At 41.7% G+C, this 21,749-nt stretch overlaps 1 protein-coding gene and 1 pseudogene across 1 annotated transcript in view; both read right to left on the bottom strand.

Moving 5' to 3' along the window:
* LOC120839200 (TBC1 domain family member 9) overlaps nt 1-8,006 on the bottom strand; it is a 29,062-nt gene extending 21,056 nt beyond the window's left edge. The window contains exons 1-5 of the mRNA XM_040209467.3: nt 7,627-8,006; nt 6,253-6,364; nt 3,925-3,976; nt 2,422-2,499; nt 500-679 (exon numbers count right to left, since the gene is read on the bottom strand). Of these exons, the coding sequence (XP_040065401.3) occupies nt 500-679; nt 2,422-2,499; nt 3,925-3,976; nt 6,253-6,364; nt 7,627-7,670 (466 nt within the window). The 5' untranslated portion in view covers nt 7,671-8,006. The remainder of the gene's footprint in view (nt 1-499; nt 680-2,421; nt 2,500-3,924; nt 3,977-6,252; nt 6,365-7,626) is intronic.
* Nucleotides 8,007-14,501: 6,495 nt separating this feature from the next.
* Nucleotides 14,502-17,128, bottom strand: LOC115311131 (annotated as a pseudogene).
* Between the last annotated feature and the right edge of the window lie 4,621 nt (nt 17,129-21,749).

Here is a 21,749-nt window from a genome sequence, read left to right as displayed (position 1 = left end):
ATTTCTAAAAATTTCTAAAACAGAATAAATGAAGTCTAGGTACCACGATGTGTCGCTTTGAAGGAACCTCGACGAGCTAAAAGGCAAACCCCTCTTGTCGGTAGTTATAGATATCGAAGGAAACTGAAGTTGCATCTTCTCAGGACCACTGACCTTGAGCCGTTATAAAATTTCTTCGTCAAACGTCGTCTTTTCTGCTTTCTATTTGGTCGTCGTGACCATTTGGATAAATCCGAATGCACGAAAATTTTACCGGCGAGTTTTCGGATTCTTTCAGATTTATCCGAAAACATGCAACCCTACTTATAGGGAAATCAGGGGATACCGATAATTGGGAGACCTAAAATTCAAAGTCCCGGCACCGCCAAACATTTTCTCTTCCCGCAAAACGATTCTTCCCAAGATGGTCGAGGGTTCCGCAGTGACGCAAAGTTTGAGAGGCGTCGTTCCGGAGGCGTCGTTCCGGAGGCGCCTCCGAAAAGGAAGCCAGCAGACTCACAGTTGACTAGTTTCTCCTCTGGTGGCAACCCAAAAAGGTTGGCGAAGTGGGTGGCGTTCACTTTGAACTGGGCGGAGTCTCTCTCGCCCGCGTCAAGGAAGCTCATCTCCCGCTGCGCCGCCAGGCTCTCGATTTTGCAGCACACAAAGTCGGTGGCCTCGTCTTCCGTGTCGAACGAGCCTGCAGGAGAAACCAGCACGACTCGGTCGTTAGCGGCACTGGCCGTGACGGCACTGTCAGCCGATCGCTGTGCCTACCGCGTCCTCAAAAGCGGTCCCTCGATTTCTGCCCGGTGACGTTGCAGAAGTGTTGAGGGGTGTTTCACTCGTTTCAACCGTTATGCAGCCGGAACGAGTGGTGGCAGAAAGACCGGTAGTGACAAAGATATGCAAAGTGCAAGTTCGTCTGCTTCTTTTGTAGGGGTTCTGACGATACCAGAATGCCAAACTCGTATTGGATGATTAAAAAAAACAGTAGCGGGCACACCTCAAGGCTTTGAGATCTACCCACTATCCTTTCAATCAAAGCCAATCGAAGCTCGGTGTCGTTCTGACACTGTTGTGACTTCTGCGCTAGAAGCATGCCGCAACTCCTGTGCTAGAAGCAGACGACTTGCTCTCCGCATAAGTACCAAAACATGCTCATTCACATGCTGCACCAAGAATTGGTGGTGAGAGCGTGCAGTTCAAGCCAACGTACAATCGTAGTTGTCAAGACGGACCCCGTTACAGACGCTAAACCTAGGGAAAGTTTTTTTTCCTACTTAAAAACGGCGCCTTTGAAAAGAAAGAAAAAATTGTTTTTACCTAATATTTATGCAACAATACAAATTTTTCGATTTGCGGGCAAAACCGAAATGGTTCCCCTGTGGGATGATGACAGCGTTTGTACCCAATTTGTATGTGCTCCAAGTTTGCTAAACCTCAGTAAGTGTTTTTTTTCGACAAACATTTATTTTGAGGCTGGTCCGTCCCAACTAGGTAGAAAAGAAAATTTTTGCTCCCTAGGTTCAGTGCTTTTTCAATGAATTACCCCACTACAGTATAACCCTGTCACATCAGAAGTAGTTACAGCAGACATTTGGTTCTAAGTCGTAACATACCGATTTGTGAAGTTTGGTTCGTCTCCCTGCTACGCCACTGAGACGACTCCGCTTATTACAGATTCCGTTATAACATACTTTCAGATATTATTAACTATGTTAGACAGTTGGTAAGTAGTGCACCGTTCCATTATGGCAGACTTTTTAAAAAAGGACGTTATTTTGGACATCAGGCGGCTTTGATTCGGTAGAGGTGGCATCAACTTTGCAAACCGTTGCCATTGCGCTCGGCACCTTGGGAGCCTCGTGAGACTCAAAAGCGTGTGGTGATGACAATCGTCGGCATGTCTCAATAAAAAATCGCTAGTACCTTTCGAAATTCAGAACTTTCAATAAACCAGTTCTTTTCTAATATTCATTCGCATGTCGTCAGTCCCACTCGATGGAACAGACTCCAGTCGTGATCTGCATCAATCTTTAGTAAGGGTATCTGCAGTCTTCATACTCCTTTTACAACACACCAAAATCTTCACCACTAACGAGGTCTGCTATAACCAGTTTATACTGTGGAATCTCATTAATTCAAACTCTCTTAATTCAAATTTGCGGATAATTCAAACTAACATGCAGGTCCCGTCCTATTTGTTTTTAGGTATGAAACTCCCTGTAATTCAAACTTTACATTATTCAAACAAAGTTTTGATCCCCCTCGGGCTCAAATTAACGAGATTCCACTGTCATGTGGTATCGGAATAAACTCCAGCGTCGAGACTGCTTGAGAAACGCAAGCCTAATGGACGTATCGAGTGATCTAAAGGCAGCTCGCGGGGGAAAAACAGCCACGCACAGGATGGAAGCGGCAGCTAAGTTTGGAACTCACCGAGCGTGTCGAGGAGGTTGTTCTCGATCCATTCCCAGTTCTTAAAGATTTCCTCCCTAAACAGAGATGTTGCCACCACTGGAACAAAGATTAAGTACGACTCATTTCGCAGGCTTTACAGACTCTGCTTTATCTTCAACAATTCAGCAGGTGAGAAACACAGCCGCTGTCCACTATTGTAAAGTGTTCAGGCTCTGGCACGCCTGTGTCCTCTTTCACTGCTTGTTCTACAGTTCCAACTGTTCCAACAACAGATGCATACAGCCGCTCTTTCAATAGATCAAGACACACCAGTACTTGCCGAAGTCCTGCTTCTACTAGTCTGGGAATAAATTTAAAAAACCGACAACCACACACACCATGTCGAAACACAGGTACCGATTTTATTCCACATTGTCAGATTTACACTGTAGGGTTAGTTGGCATACGGACATAAAACAAAAACAGCGCGAGGACGAGGTCAGCGCCGTGTCCTGTCAGTTACCTTGTACTTTCTTATCATCTTCATGCTGTTTTTGTGTTCACATTTATACATTCGTGCGCCCTCCCAAAACATTTCTCGCGTTCACTGTTGTCTTGTCGCGAGGGGGGTGGTAACCTTCGGGGTGGGTGGACAAATGTATAAATGTGACTACGTGGAATAAAATCAGCAGCTGCGTTTTGAGACGATCTGTGTGCCTGTCCGTCTTTTTAGTTATTCCCAGTCTTGGGTTTTTCATTATGGAGTTAGTTCACCAGCTTACCTGCATTTTTTTCTCTCATCAATCCTGATACCAAAAAGAAATACACAAAAAAGATACAAAATAAATAAGTTAAAGGAATGAATGAATATATGAATGTAAACAGACAGTGCCAAACCCCTAACAGCATCAAGAACAAAACTTAATGTAATTTTTTAATAGGAATACAATATTGTTCACATTTTAGTAAAATTGTGATATCGCTGTCTACCAGTCGTGCTTCTCATTTTTTTTTTCTTTTCGAATATTGTAAATGATTGTGCATGGTTTATATCGGGTCCGTTAGGAATTATAAGCTAATTACTCAATATTGTGACCTCTGCTTTCTGTAATTAGTCCGGGTTTGAGGCGTCCTTCATGCAGCATGAAGCAACAAGTAGACCGTTTCCTTTATCGCCTTCTGTGCGCTGCAATCTTTGTCTTGCAAGCTGTAGAACACGTACAGAGCACGTGCAGGAGTCCTCTTCTGCGGAAAATCGGACGCCGCGCACAAGTTCGCGGCTCAATGGTTTTGTATTTTTCGCCCGAGCAATAAGCAGTGGAGAGGCGTGTAGGACGTCTATGCAGCAGAAAGTGAAGTCATCTTCGAGTGGCATCTCGCGTCTCCGGCGCCGTAATTTGACCAGCGCAGCGCGACCGGTAGCCTCGAGTTACCGTTGCACCTCGTACATTGGTGATCAGAAAAACCCAGGGTGCTACGGCACCGTAAGCTACAACCGCCACTGATCACCACATCTGTGAGAACGAGAATTTGCCGACTCACCGTAACTGACTTCCGAAGATGGCGTGCGGTGGAGGATGCGGTAAGGTGCTGGCTGAACACCAACATGAAAGGAAATAGCGCAATAAACTCGATGCTTCTAGTAACTGCCACGGACCGGTAGAGGTAAATCACTTTAGTCACTGACAGCGTAAGGAAAGAAGGGTACAAACAGTCTTGAGCATCTTATCGCCGCTACGCAGCCAATGAGCTTGCTGCATTTGCACACAAGAACACCGGAGAACGAATTACGAAGCGAGAACCGTGATCATAATAAGCTGCGCCCTGCATTTCCCGAGCTGCCGGTGATGTGCGCACACTTTCAAACGACACACGAAAAGAAGCTAGGTGGGTCTGAGCACAAAACGAGGTTTTAGAAAAAAATACTATGGCACCAATGCACGAGGCCCGAAACAATCCATTCGGGAGTTTAATGGTTCACATACGAGTAGTTCGATACTTGCTGCAAAACTTTATCACGCAAGGGTTCACAGAGCCGTGCGGTGGAATGTCGTTACGGTGGCTACAATGTCTCGTTTCTTTGCCTATTCCTCCTTAAAGGGCCCCTAAAGTGGATTCTGAGAGAGTCTCCCTATGGCACAAGCTCAACCTATATGAGCCCTAAGCATTTCATAAAACAAAATTGCAATCAAGTGCAGCCTTTTTTCCTAATAAAACTAAAATAGTGACAAGCTCCTAGTTCTGAGATAGATCTCAGAGAAAAGGGGCATGCCCCAATGTTGGGTCACATTTCTAATAAAAGAAAAAACGGCCACACACTATCATCATTTTTTTTTGCTTCCTGGGATGCTCGAGGAAAAGGGGCGGGTCGCAATGTTTTGTCACGTTTTCAATAAAGAAAAAGCCCACCCGTGGTCGCAACTTTTGCTTTTCTAGGACACTTAGGGAGCACAGGTCGAGTTTGCGCCATAAAAATACAATTTAAGATCCACTTTAGTGCCCCTTTAAGGGGACATAAACGGCTTGGTATAAAGGATAGCATACACTCCTAGTATACCAGTGGAGGCACTCATTACTCATCAATATGTTTCCCTTCCTAATTTCTGTGTTCATTAAGCGGCCAGGCAGCGATAACGAAACCACCCTTTGTCGCAGCCGCCTTTCGAAGACCCTTTGTCCATCGATTAAAAAGGGTAGAGCTGTCAGTGCGATAACAAATCTCCAAAGATAGGCTGGGGTCAGTCAACATACCGCTTCCCAATCACTTAAAGCTAGTTAGAGTTCAGGGTACAGTTCGGTGCCCCTGATCTGTGCTCAAGTTAAGAGATCACACACTGGAACCGGGAGAATAAAGGCCCAGATAGCTTCAAGGATAAACATATTTTTTTGCTTGCATGACAGATTATACAAACCATCCTTATCATGTCCTAGTTATTGCACATCACATGATCCCTAGTAACGGACAATACACAACAAACAAGATATTCTGCAGGACTTCGCTTGAAAGCAGCATACTATAATGACACAATCAAAATGTTCCATGGTAGCAGGTCAATGCTAATTAACCTTCCACCATATTTAATTACCTTTCACTCGATTAAACCGTGGTAAAAGAAACAGCTACTAAATAAGGTACGCTTCACAGTATAGCAACACTTCGGATATTGTGGTGGATAAAATCATGGTTGCGGAAACATTTTTACGTCCTCTGGAAATGTCAAGATAGTCGGCAACAGAGCAAATTGATGTCACCCGAGTTTTCTGACACCGTATCTGTAGCTCAGGAAGTTGTACTTTTTAGTCGTAATGACTGCCAATTATAGCCACTCTGTATTCAGCACCAAAATGTCAATGCCCACATAAAAATGGGTGAATAAAGCACCAATACACTAAGCGTACTCACTTAGTAGTTTTAGTAAAAGGTATTATGCTGCACTTGCAATGAACATTTAGAACGTCCGGTGCTATCCGAAGCGACAGTTACAATTTGAAATGCCCCATTTCATTCATTTTTACTGCCGCTGATTTCCAAAGCCAGGGCAAAGCCCTCGAGGAGGGCAGGGCATCGTTGGATTGTGCCATAAAAAACTTTTTTTCTTTTCTTCGCGTAGTGACTCTATTTTGAAAGTTTTGAAAGTGGACATGGACAAACAAAATGAACCATACACACGAGTAGCCACTAGCAATGAGAATGTTGCCTCAATCTTGAGACCATTTTGAAAAGCAAAATTTTAAAATTTTTGTTGAATTAGTAGGTTTGCTTTTGTAGAAATCTTGCTCCAGGAATGTCAAGAAAAAAAAAAGTTTTATGGCTTTATTTAGGTTGAAAGTAAAGCTACAAAGCTGACTCAAGAACGTAACATTTGTTACCTTGCTGTCAAAGACTGAATCTAGTGTTCCGACAAGCACGGACGACAGTCCCTTGGTGCCGTGTCCTTTCCGCCGCTGCAGCGTAAAAAATGCATTAGACTGCTCCGTCACCCTGAAAACAAAGTGAAGCGATTGATTATTAGGTGTTTTGTGGCGCAACAGTGAAATGACCGATTGATTGATTATTACGCGTTCCGTGGCATTAAGGCTACAAAGTGAAATAATGCACCAGGCGACAGTGTCAATCCTCCTTTATATGGGAGCATCACGGTTATCTAAGGAGACGAAGGAACGCTTGAAAAATGTAAATGCTCGTGAAATAACATTGACGACAATGACAGTACACAGTAAAGATTATTACAATGTAACAAGCAGTAGGCGATGTAATCTGGCCACAGTATGCGACCACTTGATTATAGCTGCATTCTTTATTGCTTTGGCAAGATTTTGGCAGGTTGTCAATCAGGTGCCGCAAGCGGCACGATACGTTGATCCGGAAAAATTCTCCTGGCTAACACCATAGCTGAATCTTTGGACTCGTGACTTTGTTCTACTGCACAAGTGGTTATTCCAGCCTCAAAGAGCTGCTTCCACAATGCAAAATGGATAGAAGCACTTAGCCATCAATATGACTTACAAAGCGACGACAATGCATGCCAGCTGCGACTTTTAGGAATACTGTCTGCCTGATGCCTGTACTGCATACATTTTGAGATCACCGATATCAACCCCCTCTCCACAAGCAAACAAACACACACACATACATAAAAACTTTTCTTTTTTTTTTTTTTTTTTTTTTTCAAGCACGAGTTGCAAACAAGAACAGTTTACCTTGGAAGATCTAAACAGTACACCCGTTATCTTTCCGGCAACTCACTTATCCGGAAACTCCGCATATCCGTACAAAGAAACCGATCGGTCGCTTCCGCGGATTTTGGCAAAATGCCTCAACGGACGAGAATTTATTCGGACGACAGGGATAAAAAGTTTGTCAAAGAGAGTCGGCGATTCACCATCGTATGCAAACAAAAACAAGCTACCAAAGAAAGAAAAAAAGAAGGGGGGGAATCGTGCGCAGACGTTTGACATTCGTGCCAACTGCCTCAACCAAAAGCGTAGCGCTCTCGAAACAGCTGTGCATGACGTGTTTGCAAGGAGGTTTGATTTCATGCAGGCTTGCGTCACACACACACACACGCCTCTGAACGCATGCTAAAACTACTTGCGGCAGAACCCGACATAATGCTCGGAAACTAGTCGAGGCCTGGGAAAACTGAGGTTAACGGAAACCTTGGATTTTCACGACGTAGAAACAGACAGGGGGAGGTGTGTCGGAGACAAGCGGTTGTGTTTGGCGTCTCGTCGGGAACTCACCACAGAGCGTTCGCTAGTAGCACTTCCTCGGGTTTCATCCACATCTCGACGCGTCGTCAGTGGCACATGGGTAAGAAGTGGACGATTGTCAGGTTGAAACAATGACGAGGCAGTTTCTGAGGCGGGGAGACACGGATGACTAACTACATGGGAGCACAGCGGGTGGCGAGCTCACAGTCCAACAAACTCCGCTGAACAACATCAGTCTCACTAGAAGGGGAAAGTTGGCGGCAGGAATTTGCGTCGGCATTCGTGTGGAGCGAAACCTTACGGCTGTAACGAAAGCACGGTGGCGCACGTCAGCCTGCAGCCTAAAACAAAACTATTTTCGTGCAATGTTTACAAAAAGAAAAGAAAAGCTCCACCAGCGCTGGCTTGCAAACTCGATACGCAAAGCGGGTGAAGACAAGAATAGGTAAATAAATGGACAAGTGAATGCGTCAAAAGTTTTAAATTTGGGCGGTAGCTTCTGCCACCTATCCAGCTGTGATGTCCGAAGCGCCATTTTGCGATCGAAAGGGGACATTGAATAATACATTTTTTTAAATCTTTAACGTTAATAAAACGCCACATTATAATTTTGGTTTAACTTTAGTTTACTCACATACCCACAAAATTTCGGTGTTTTCTTATGTTTTTTTTTTTTTTTTTTTTTGCGTGCTGGCGCGTTTATTTAAATCCGTTGCATGGTAGTTTTAAAATATTCCGCTTCAAGTTCCAAAAATAGACGACTGGCATAGCTTTAATAGCTGATAATCAGCGTTCCATATTCTCAATATGTGCCGATAAACAACCAAAAATAAAGCCTGCGCGCGGGTGTTGTCAAAACTGGACAAGACTGAAAATCCCCGTGTTGCGCCTTCCCTTGGATAAGAAACCTCAAAGCTTGACGGTTCGACCTAGAAAATGAAACCCGGCTCTTCGGCCTTCGTAAGTAAACTAAGCATTGCAGAAAGCTTAAACTCTGTGAGAGCCAGGGTGTCGAACCGGATCTGGAACTGAAACGCTTAGTTTGCCCAAATCGAAACAGAACCCGAACCGAAACCTTCGGCGCCATTTCGGAGTGAACCTGAACCGGAGCAAAAGAAAAGAACGGTTCTGAACCGGTTCGGTAAACGGTTCGGGCGCGCATTCGCGCTACTATTCCGTGCGCTGTGCGCCGGAAATTTTTAGAGGCTTAGCTAGCGCTGCGGGGCAAGGTGTTGCCACTTATGCAAATATTTTTGTAAGCATATTTTACAAAGACGAAGGTCGATAGCCGCTGTAACCGCTCATTCACACTGGAAGCGGATCCGCGTTCGCAAAGCGGTTGCGAACGCGGTTGTATAAAGATTCGGCACAATTGCACGCGCACTCGATGACATCAAGTGCGCGTGCGATTGTACTGAATCTTTATACAACCGCGTTCGCAACCGCTTTGCGAACGCGGATCCGCTTTCAGTGTGAATGAGCGGTTACTGGCTCTCACAAAATCCGCCTGAGCCGCTCAAAGTCATCGTGCCCACGTGCCCGGCAAAAAACCGTCGCCACGTGCTGACGGGATTGTGCATCGAGCTGTCGCGGAAACAACAACGTAACATCAAATTTGGAGTTACTACGGTTGATCGAACGCCATTTTATCAAGACACGTTTCAGAGAACCGCCGTACTCATTTTATCGAAGCTCGGTTTAAAGAAGGCGGAGCCTTAATTTTTAAAAAAATGCCGTTTATAAAAAAGAAGAAAGAAAAAAACGCTGTTTGAAAAAAAAGAAAATAAAAAAGGATCCTTCTTTTTTCGCGTAAGTCTCAGAAAAAGACAGCAAAGGAAGAAAGAAAGTCTCAGAAGATGTAGAAATTGTTAGAATAGAGGTCTTTGAGTCACTTAGGGCCCGGTTAGTGTCACTGAAAAATCGATTGCTCCACGCGTCTGAAAGGAGCAGTTCTCGGCGTAAACGTCGAACACGTCGAAAATGGGGAAATTTACCTGCAAACGATGGCAATGAAAGAAATGTTCGAGTGACACACCGCGGAACGTTTGAAAAGCGAAGCTTTTTTTTTTTAAGTACTTTCAAGGTACGACGCACAGTATAGCAACATACAATGGAGACAATATGCTGAAAACAGTTGCTTTATTAGCAGATAAATCTGCTGGCCCCGTCGCGGCAGGATCCGACCAGTCGGAAGAGGAAGACTTGCACGCGTATGGTGGCGCCTCAGATGGTGCCTCCCACCTCGAAGAATTAGGGGTATAGCTTTTGCTTTTTCAGATGAGGGACCTCTTCAGGAATGAGGTGTGCTGCCTGCAGCTCGCTCTACATGGCGCTCTCAAGTCTACAGCTGTTAGCGACATCGCACAGAAGGTCCAAAAAGTTGTGAAAAAAATGAGGTCGCGGAGCAGAATATTGTCACGAATGACAAATGATGAGGCGGCGAATAACTGAAGAAACTAAACGTTTATTTAATGGGGCCAACTTGTGCCCAAAACAAAATAGAGAAAGGCTAGCGTCGCAGGCGTCGATATCGGCGAAACAGCAGGATTGAGCGCTAAAGCGAGGCTGACAGCGAACCAAAAAAAAAAAAAAAATTGGCTTGTTTTTGCATGTTTATACAGCCTTGATGATGGTATATACGCCTCAACGGGTGACCGGTTGCTTAGCTTCCTTTACGTCGCGTAGAAGGTGACGCTACACCGTCTGTTGAAACAGGCACCGCGAAGCATGTTACAGGGTGGCACCTCTCGATCGCTCCGACCCATGGGCATTTTCGGGTGGGTTGTACAAAAATGTATTAGAAATGTTCCATTCAAAACTTTTATCCACCTCTGTGCTTTCGATTTGTCTTTTAATGAACACCCCGTAGCATTTTTAAACTTTTTAATAATAATGCAATTGTGAAGAACGGGTATGTGAACGCCCCATTCATGGCAACCGCGTTAGAGTCAATTTGGTCCTATTTCCCGCATTAAAATAGTGCCACACAAATATTGCATTATGATTTTGCATTCACACATTTCCAGGTGAATTCGCACGTGCGATTTGGTCGAGTGCACCTGTCGGCGACTCTGTTAGTACATATTATAAACGTTAATTTCTGAGAGTTCAAAGAATATTAAATATAGCATTTTTAAATGATTATCAAAATAATGCATATTTATTTGATTGCCCCTGTGTGAGCAATTCTCATAAATTTCTCCCGCTAACCAGGACTACCACATTTCATCCAAAGATGAACAATATAAAGGGCAACACACTGGTAAAGTTTTGAAGACTTTAGCTTTTATAGATACGAAGAAAACAAATCTTTGATCCAGAGCGTTATTGCGGAATGCTCCGTGTTTGCGAGTATATTTCTCTAAAGAAAGACAATAATACTAGTTGATTAATACTTTTTGTCAATCCTCCTAATGCCTAATTTGTCAATAAATATTTCTAGACCCGTAGCCAGAACAGCGTTTCGGGGGAAGCCGCCCGAAATGCCAACGTCGCGCGATATACCAAAACGTGCACGTGACAGAGAGAATGCTGATATTTTTTTTCTCGCAAATACATTTTTTTTAAACAAAAATTTGTTGGTGCACGAAGCCAGCAGAATATATTGTTTTCATCACATAGAAAATGGTCGGCGGACATGGTTGTTCGATTTTATCTGAAAATGCCCTCGAGTAAAAGATGGGAAACTTAGAAGAAAAAGGAGTCTTAGGTAATTTTCATCACAATCATCACTAGCAGCGAGGTTCATATTGGAAAAGCTTTGGCATACAAAATCGGCATTGGTTAACATCTCTTGAAGTCGAGCAGTGATTTGGCTCAGAAAGTCGTAAACCCACTGTGAAGCATCCAATGTCCGAATCGCTGTATCATGAAATTGATATGGTATGATCACAAAGATAGATTGGGTGGTTCATTTGACTTCCAATAATATGTAGGTGCAATATTAATCCTTGCCACCATAAAGCCCCCTTTAAAAAAAAATGTGGGCTATGCACTTCCGGAAAAGTAATATAAAGATTCTCATAATATTTTACGACTGCCGAGTTTTGTAGATATTCATATAAACAAGTGGTTTACTCAATCTGGTAATGTTTATTTACGTTCGAAGAATTATTGGGAAATATTTCTAAGCGAAAATCTGTTTTTCTTAATTTTATATACATTTTGGCAAAATCACACACTTGTAAGCTGACGCAATTTTAACTCGGAATAGATTGTCATCGAAAACAAATAGTTAGGAACTATTACATGATGCAACTTTCATTGTTTAGCTACAGATATGATAAGCTGTCTGGTCGTAAACTTTTATGTTGGCAATAATCGTAATTACGTTAGAGAAAAAATTTGTGGAACATAAAAAATCTTACAAAAACCCAGAATTTTTTTTAACAGTTTGGGTGGGACACGCGTGTTAACAAAGTAATTTACTTGAAAAAAAAAATATTTTTAATGCAATATTGACGGCGCGTAGACGGTAGTAGTCAGTAGTAACCTCCTTTCCACTTGTTTTCTACCATGGCTTGGCCATCACGTTGAGGGGGGGGGGGGGGGAGAGTGTATGACCATCTCGTTGAGGTGGAAAGAGTGTATGACCATTCCGTGACGTCATGGACTTTGCGCGCAGGATTTTAAACAAATCTCGCGCCGTCATTATTGCTCTTAATTTCTTTTTCACGTGAAAATAATTTATTGGCGCCTGTTCCAACGTGACTGATTAAAAAGAAACCTTTTTTTTTCTGTTGAGGGGCCTTTTAAGATATTTTCCATTTGCTTTGTCAGGGAAATGTTTGTTTAGTTTGTTCGTGCCTTTAGTTGATTAGCCATATGTTCAAAAATAACTATATAAATATTGGTTTACTTTTTTGTTTTATTCATGAAACATTCAGTAAATAAGTACCTGTCAATGCTTATTCGGTTTGGTTCGGTTTGCCAACTTCGATCTAATACCCCTGTAACACGGGCACCCTTAGCCGCAGTTAACTCCCCTTTAGCTCGTCTCACGCTGCACCAGGGTTACCGCGCTATACCTCCGGGCTGCTATTTTAGAGCAAGTGAACTGTGCACGTGCACTGCTTTGATGGGGGCACGCGCACAGAAAAGTGCACCTACGCCTAATAGCTTTGACTGCAGTGACACAAAATGTTGTCCGCAACTATTGTGTGGTAACTGTAGCCCAGCGTAACTGCAGTTAAGTGTGCCCGTGTAAAAAAAATATACGTGCCTTGCACCTACGTCACATGATGACGTCGGACACCGGTATCCACCATGCTGGTGGTTGACACCACTGCCCTTCGCAGCGAGAGCAATATGGTGAACTGCGTCGCGCTCGGCTGTAGCAATTACTACGTATCCCGACGATCGTGTGACCGTTTCGTCGGCATGCCACGCGAGGCAGAGTGGCCGTCATGTTAGAGAAAGTACGAGCGGCAGGAAAGGGATGCGGCCGCGGATTATCGAGTTTGCGGCACGCATTTCATAGCGGCGAGCGACGGTACTTTTCTACCGTTGTTTACGTTAGCGCGCGCCTTTGCATCGGCTTTTCCCGTTCGTGGCACAGATGGCTTCTGACTTTCGTTACATAACCTTTGCAATGAGCGAAAGTATGTAGGCGAGCCGGTTAGGAAACAGAATATAAACCTTGAGACAGTGAGAGTTGTCTTGTCTGTTATTTGACTTATCCTTGTCTGAGGGTTTAGAAGACGGCAACCTTGCATTGTTTACCAGTATTTCGCAAAATCGTAACTATGTTTCTACAAGCGACTCCTAGAGCCGCTCGTCAAACTTGGGGCGCACAATCAAGCTTTTTTTTATATATATATATCTTTTTTTTTTTTTTTTTTTTTTTTGTGGCACGACAGTTTTTTGCGTCAGAACTTCGTCGGCGGCATATCGAAACTTTCTGCACGCAATCGCACCAATGCCTAAAAAGTCCGCACGTACTGGCTAGACGTCGTCATCGTAAGCTCGGTACGCTTCTCCAAGTTCACATGTAGCACAACAAAGGTACCTTTGTTGAAAATATGGTGCATGTCAGCGCATGTCCGGGCAGTTAGCGGTATTCTACGCCCATGGTGTGAAGTCAAGCACAAGTATGGTGCGGGGCCACGTCCTTCCCTAGAGTGACGTCACTTGCGTGGCTTGTAGAAGTGATCACAATAACTGATGTCGCAGATAACTGCTTTAATGGAGCCATTTACAAGTTTTGACTTATCACAATATTGTTTTCACGTTTAAAAAAGACGGCCAAGTCCTATGGTTCTCAAAATTTCAACAAAAAGAATCACGCAACTCAAATTCTTACTGCTGCTCCCAGTATAAGCGGCACCCGAAGCTAGTGGTGGCAGAAAATTAAACACCACAATCAACAGGGCTGTGATGTGCCTAGTGAGCGTCAATGACAGCGCCACCTTGAAATGTGGTGGCAGCTTCGTTCTGCGCCGGGACACCACCCTTGAATCTTTGTGTGTAAGTGTATTGTGAGCAGCACTGCTCTGCTAATGCATGCCATCCAGTGAACGCTTCATAAAGATTTCGTCCATCTGCATGCGAACGAGGTCTTTCCAAAGCTATATCATCGTTTTGTGGTTAGTATGGTATACTAACATTTATTGCTACACCACTTTAGCGTGACATTAGATAAAATCCATTTTGAAGTTTGCGGGAATATGCAGACCAGCTGGTGAACTAATTTCATATGAAAAACCCGAGACTGGGAACACATACAGTACCGAACAAGCACGCACTTGTTCGTTATCTTATTTGTTCCCAGTCTGGGGTTTTCTTATTGTGTAATTTGAATTTTGATTGGATTCAAATCTAAAATTCCCCAGTTACCCCAATAAAATAAAAAAAAAGTGTACTCGATTTTCCTAAATGTTTTATTTAGGATTTTTGCACTTTCTCGTTCAGCAAGAAGAACGTCCGATAACCAAATGAACTTCATAAGGTGGCAGACCTCCGGCTGCAGCTTGAACCAGGGTCCCCAAGAAGCAGCTCCGAGGGGCTCGGGCTCAGCACCTGATAACATGTCACAAATCATTAAATATCAAGACGTTCCGCGAGGCCTTACTGGCTATTCTTCGGTATATGTGCGTCGATCTTGTAGAAGTGGAGACGATACATTCTACTGTTATTAAAAGGTTAGTGATAAAGTTATAGGCAGTAGTCCATTCTTGATCAAATAGACAGTCCTTTATCGCAAATGGTTTGTTGATAAGTGATCGCGGAATATGTAAGTGTAAACAGCTTTTGCGCGAGTTTACAGCTGTGAAGCAACCGTTAAAGCGCGTAATTCGATTAACATTAAACGTAACGGCGCGGCTAACAGGCTAAGTACATTTCATGTGTGAAAATAAAATATTTTATACTTATTCCAGCGTGAAACGTCGCTTTAATATCGAAAGATGCACTCGTGCGGTGGCATAAGAGGAAGACAAATCTGCCGAAAACTCAAAAGGCATCCAAAGAACTCAGAAGTGGAATGACACATTCTGCGCCAGATAATGAATGCAGCGCCAGTGTTAGCAGGAACAGGAAATCGACGTTTTCTTTTTCTTCTGGTTTTCTTGTTTCTATAATTGAATATCTCCAATTAAAACTAGCGTAGTAACAAGACTTCGTGCCTTTCATTGCCTTGTTTTACTAAAAAATTAAGAGAAATTTTGATAACAACAGAGACTTTATTGTACAAAGTTCACTCGAGAAGAGATTTTTTTTTTTTCGAATTTGGAAGCACTTTAATTGAGGAACGTTTTTGTTTCAGGGAATCAGAGGAAAGAAGAGAAAGAGAAGAGAACGAGGAAAATAACCAGGTTAGAGAAGAATTTCGACGCGCGTGCATGACTAAATAAGAGTAAAATATACACGATTAAAAATACACAAAATGTACACACACAGAAAGCAAAAGGAAGCGGTCAGCTATCACTTTAGGGACAAAACATAGAGAGAAACAGACATACACACCGCTGACTGTGTCTACACACACATACACCAAAAAAAGAAACATTTACTAAAACACAGCAATAATTGTTTAAAAAAAGCGTTTTTGACTCATTCCCATTTCGCATCCCATCATTTCGTCAATGTCGTACTGTAGCGATATGAACAGGTACAAACTCGCCATGTTATCCATTCTGTTATGTAAAGAAGCGTCGATGTCGTGTTCGCACTAGCTTTGTCGGGTAGTATACAATCAAAGAGTAGATGTTTGTCATCTGGTATAATTGGCTGATTCTTGAACAGTAGCGCTTAGTTTTATGCTGCGCCAATTTAATCTCGAATGACATGCTCTTAATAAAATCACAGGAAAGCATATTAATGTTCAAATGGCCTTCTAACTTCAGAAACGGTATCGTGGGTTATTGGGGCACTTTGTTTAGCAAACACATAAAAGCCGTAGAATTAAATTCTTGGAAATTTTCTCACGTTCCTTTTTTTGTCCAATCAAATACCTCGCTGGGCCGTAGACAGAAGGTTTGGTGTTTACTTGTAAAAGGCTTTACTCTAGGATTCCAAGTAAATAGAGTGCATTTTGTTTCCTATACTTTTGACTGAGGCGTTATTCCCTTCATATCTTCACAATATTAACCTACCTCGTAACCGCACGTTCCTGCGGTTAGGAATTGATAGTAAATATGATAATGAGATGTGATGAGCAAACTGTGAAGCTCGTACTTCACAACATGTGTTTCACAACAATCGTAACACGGTGATATGATTTTTAAAATTTACTAATAACATTTTAGATTCATTTGGCTCGCTCGGTATGAACGTTACGTCAACTCACCCTTGAACTAGCAGCTGGGTCTGATTGGCGAGGCAAGTCCATTTGACACAGGGATTTGACAGATTTTTCACTTCTCCGTTCTGCATTATGTAGCCGAGGTATTGGCACACTTGATCTAGTTGTAAAACAATCGAGTTATTAAAAAAAAAGTTTATCTCACTCTGCACATAAGTAAGGGCCAATGCGGGATAATCGTACAAATGCGGGATTATTTAAATACGCGATCATCGCATTATTTTTAATATTGTGAGTGTGCGCTAATATTTACACAATTACTGCTTTTCAAGATAGGCGAACCCTACGACTGCAAACATACTTCTGAGGCAGCTACATATTACATTGCCGTAAAACCTGTGAGGTAGATTTGACCGTCACATATGTGTAACGTATCCCATGAGGTTGGTAATATATATATATTCAATTGAACACTAAGTTTAGTTTCTCCATGAATAGCACTCGCTGGTAGGTGAAACGTTGAGAATGGTCGTGTAAGTTCATATTTATCTAAGTTACAGACAACAATTAAGATGCCTCGGGATTTCAATAACGCGCCGGGGGCGTCCAAGTTAGGTGCACAAAAGTCTATTACATTGTGCAATTTTGTATATTTCCATAAAAATAAAACTTACGGTCAAATATTAGAAGTGACTGTTCTTGAATTTCGTAATTGGTTTTTCCAGCTTCCTCCACATTACCTTGGGATATTACTGCGTTGGCTATCACAATGCAAACAATCAAAATATTCATTGTGCCCACTTGATGATCTGTAAATAAATTGATACTGGATATCAGGAAGTGTATTTCTACGCTAATAATATGTTTCAAATCACTTTGCACATTTATTTTTACTATGATGTGCCCAGCTATACGATGCGTCATTTTTATATAAGAATATTAGGCGCCTTTTTAAAATTATTTTCAGCGTATAACACAAAAAAAAAACAGATTGATTTAATGGTTTTATCAACTTCCTACATGAAGAAGACAGTGAAACTGACTTCAAGATGTTGACTTTACTGCGGAGTTTACTTTTGGTACAATGCGTTCATTACTCGATAAGCACCATTTCAGACAAAGTGGGCAGACTATTTATTGTACGATTTATCACATTTATTTGCAATCATGGCAAATGTAATGTAAAAACCATTGAACGCATCTGACTGTTTTATCTTACCTTCAAGGCAAGAAATAAAACTAAATAAGAAATTCAGGTTTTGGTGCACAGGTATTTGTGCATAGTTCGCACGTAATTAACTTTCGGTTGTTACACTCATTAGTATTTGTACAGCAAACCTTCAAGGTAGGGCGCCGCCATGGGGGGGGGGGGCTTATGAGGGCCCAGCCCTCTTGATATGTAGTTGACCCCTTAAGCATATGTATGCCCCACCCCACACACACACGCACACACTCTAAGTCACATTGAAAGTCCCAGCGAACCCCCTCTTCCTCCGAAAATGTTCCCGGCTTCCACTGCAATCAGGCTAATATACTTTAGGCTTTTGGTAATTTAAACCGATATTGTAGAATATAATATAAATGCACTGATATTAGGCTTGCATAAAAGTCAACGGAAACATTTTGCAAAACAGGCAGCTGTGTAGAATGTGGTGATATTACCGTCACCTTGACGATTGCTGGTCTACGCTTGAGCCTGTCAAGAGCAAACTTGATCAGGGTATTTATATCTTAGTTGTTGGTTCCACGTGGGAAGACGTTTTTAAATTTTGACCTTTCACAAGATTTCGAAGCAAAGATGTTTTTAGAGATGTAGCCTGACGTTTGACTTTATCTGTTTCCTGCCATGGGTCGGAAAACATATGGGGCTAACCGAATATGTTTTTTGTTGTGACATTTCAGTTTGAGCTCTTCTGAAGCTGTTCACCCTGATGTAGACGTAATACACAAAATTAGACACATTTAATTTAGTCTTTTGATATTATGCTTTCCTTATGTCTGGAGTTAAACATGGGGTCTGATTTGCGTCATCGCGAAGTACTGACACCAAGTGTTTATTTAAAAAAATATATATATTTTTGATATTGCAGTTTTTGTTGGTCTATTGCGGAAGTGAGGAAAAAATTGTACAATACATAAAACAATATATAAGTAATAAATGTAAAATATCACCAATAATCACCAATGGTGGACAAAAATTCACGCAATGGTAATAAACGAACATCACCGGGCAACTAATTCACAATTTAATGTCACGAGGAAAAATAATTTAAGCCCATCTGCACGTGGATGAAAATGGGAAATATTTAGGTGGCTGCCTCTTCTTGACGAGGGTGCTTTTGCAAAATTTAAATACCTATTTAATGACGCGAAATGTGATGAGTTAATTCAACTGTGCACGGTTTTCAAGCATCCAGTTTACTACGCCCGTGAAACCTTTCCACAGCCAGTGAGGAAAATCTCACGTCAGGCAACACCACCACAAACACCACCCTCAGCACCATCACTACCACCACCACCACAACCACCACCGCCATTACCACCACCACCAGTTTACTATGTGTGGAGAGTGGGGAAAAGTTTAAAACAGAAAGATTAAAGGGTGAAATATCTGGCATACCGTTGACAGATAAAACGTACTGCTTCCTTCTGAATAGCTTCAACCTTGTTTATATCAAATGGCCCTAGGGATTCCAAATGACGTATTTAAGAATTGGTTGTATTAAAGGTTGTTATCCCAGAGGCTTTGTATGTTGTATGACTTAACGTAAAGTACGCAGCCGCTATCTGAGTCTTTTAATTGTTACATGTGAAGTCAATGTAATCTATCAGGACATATCGTAGAAAAGGACATAAAAGCGGTTTTGCAAAAAGTTATTGACATTTGCCAGGTTTGGCACCACTTAGAGAAGTTGGCAAAAAAATTGTTAAGAAAATATGACCCCGAGATGACTTGTAATATAAAAGACGATCGTCTATTTATAGGCGTATTTTAGTGGTAATGTTACGTGGAAAACCATCGATGTAAATAAAAAAGAACGCCTTGCGAACCACCCGATGACACATTTGCATCCGAAGGATTGAATGAATTGAAAGCTGCACACTGTGAACGAAGGCAACGAAAACTATTCACCCAGCCAGCCAGGGATCATTCTTTAGAATAATGCTAAGCTATATGTAAGAGTATAGTTATCTTGTTCGCTAAGATACTGTAGGATGATATAATTACCAAGATGTTCTAGAAGAGAATATTGAAAGGTAATTCGTTTGAAAGATTTGATTATGGCACCACAGCCGTTTTCCGAGTGCCTCAGAAAGTGTTATTAACTATCCTCACTGTGGGAACCCAGAGCTATAAACAGAAATGGCCATCTTTAGAGGTTTGCTGCTATGACGACCAACTACGCGTGACTGATCTCGGTTTCGGGTCTTTCTTATATGCCATTCAATACTCGACTTCTGCGCGCGCTGCCATCTTTGTTTACTGGACTGTGGAATGTGTTTGGAGCATGCGCAATAGCTCTTCTTTTCTAAATATCAGGCGCAGCGCATGCCTCAAGAGCGCAGTGATTCGGCATTTCTCACTTCACTTGGGCATCAAGCCTTGGTATAATGTGCAAACCAGAAAGAGAAAATAGGTGTCATAGTTCAATATTCTTCCTTTTTGTTAACCATGTTGAATCAACCTGAGACTAGGGTCCAGAAGAAACATCAAAACGTAGATGGGACAGAGGATAGACAGGACGACGTCTCTTTTTGAGACGTCGTCCTGTCTCTTTTCTGTCCCTTCTACGTTTTGATTTTTCTTCTCTACCCCAGTCTCAGGTTCATTCAACATGGTTAATATTCACCAGCTCGCCTGCACCCTTCCGTTTTTTTTATGCCTTTTTGTGGTTTGTTCCTTTTTTGTTCTGTGTTGGCTTTCCAGAAAGCTGAAAGTTCACCAGCTATCTTTCTTCCACTTCAAAAATTGCGCATGGGTTTCGTTCCTTCTCACATTTGGGACTAGTTCTGTTTACAAGCTTAATTCACTCCAAGGGTTTTCGTCTTTGTTGAAGTTACAACCAAAATTAAATAAAATTTGATAATTATCGTTAAAATTGTGATTCTTAGCGCAGCAACGAATATGGTTATTTTTTTGACAGAACAACACACTTTGAATTCACTGAAACGCAACTCTAACGTTCCAAAAAATTAGGTACTTCCTAGACACTACAATATTTTTTAGAAGAGAATCTGGTATTATGGCACATACTGTGTTGTTTTTAATAATATTTGTTTAAAATGAGTCTTGATTTGCTAGGTATATTTCTACACCCGTGCAACAGCTTCAGAGGTGCTAACAGCAAATTTTATAGGTGTCTAAACAGCGAGAAGCTTGCTCTATTAGTAAAGCGTCCTGCTTGTTTTGCCGTAAAAGACCAATTTGCTCAGTGCAGCACGACTGTACTGGCCATGTTGAAATGGAATATCGGATGTATAAATACGCATGCATTATAGCTTGCATCGAATGTCTGAAATACTTGTAACTAGGAGAAAGCATTAGAGTTTTTTTGTCTAGTTACAAAAAAAAAGTGATGAAACTTTGCGTTTAAATATTTCGATTATAGATCTGCAATCTCAAGGCAAAGTGTTCTGACGATTTCGTGTACTGAATATATACATATATATATATATATATATAAAGTTGAAAATCCCAAGTCAGAGAAACAAAAACACGGAAGGTTTATTTCAACGTTTCGGCAAGAGTCTTGTTTTCGTCAGGAATTTGTATTTTACGCTATGTTTGTGTCGATTTTATGTACCAAATATATATATGTATCTACATATATATATATATATATATATATATATATATATATATATATAAAGTTGAAAATCCCAAGTCAGAGAAACAAAAACACGGAAGGTTTATTTCAACGTTTCGGCAAGAGTCTTGTTTTCGTCAGGAATTTGTATTTTACGCTATGTTTGTGTCGATTTTATGTACCAAATATATATATGTATCTACATATATATATACATATATATATTTGGTACATAAAATCGACGCAAACATAGCGTAAAATACAAATCGAAATGCCATGAAAATCTGGAAGTACGATAAGAAAGCATATACTGCGTAGTTTTAGTAGGCTGTTTTCACAAATTTGCGTAAAAATAGTACACTCATATAACCCGTTAATATGGAACCCATTAATATGGATACCTCGCTATATGGGCGCCAGTTTCGGGGACAAACTGGGGAAATACGTGCATTTTTGTTTCGTTATTATGGACAATTTGCATTATGGACGATTTTTGGGGTAACGGCATGTCCATATTAACGAGACATCACTGTATGAGCTCACCAGTTATTTAAGCTGAACAAAATAGCCTTTTCAGAGTAGATATATAAAAGGTACCACGCGGT

This window comes from Ixodes scapularis, unplaced genomic scaffold (genome assembly GCF_016920785.2).
Source record: "Ixodes scapularis isolate PalLabHiFi unplaced genomic scaffold, ASM1692078v2 PGA_scaffold6__148_contigs__length_123643588, whole genome shotgun sequence".
In the NCBI taxonomy this organism is placed as follows: Eukaryota; Metazoa; Arthropoda; class Arachnida; order Ixodida; family Ixodidae; genus Ixodes; species Ixodes scapularis.
This window is presented reverse-complemented; position numbering and strand designations above follow the sequence as displayed.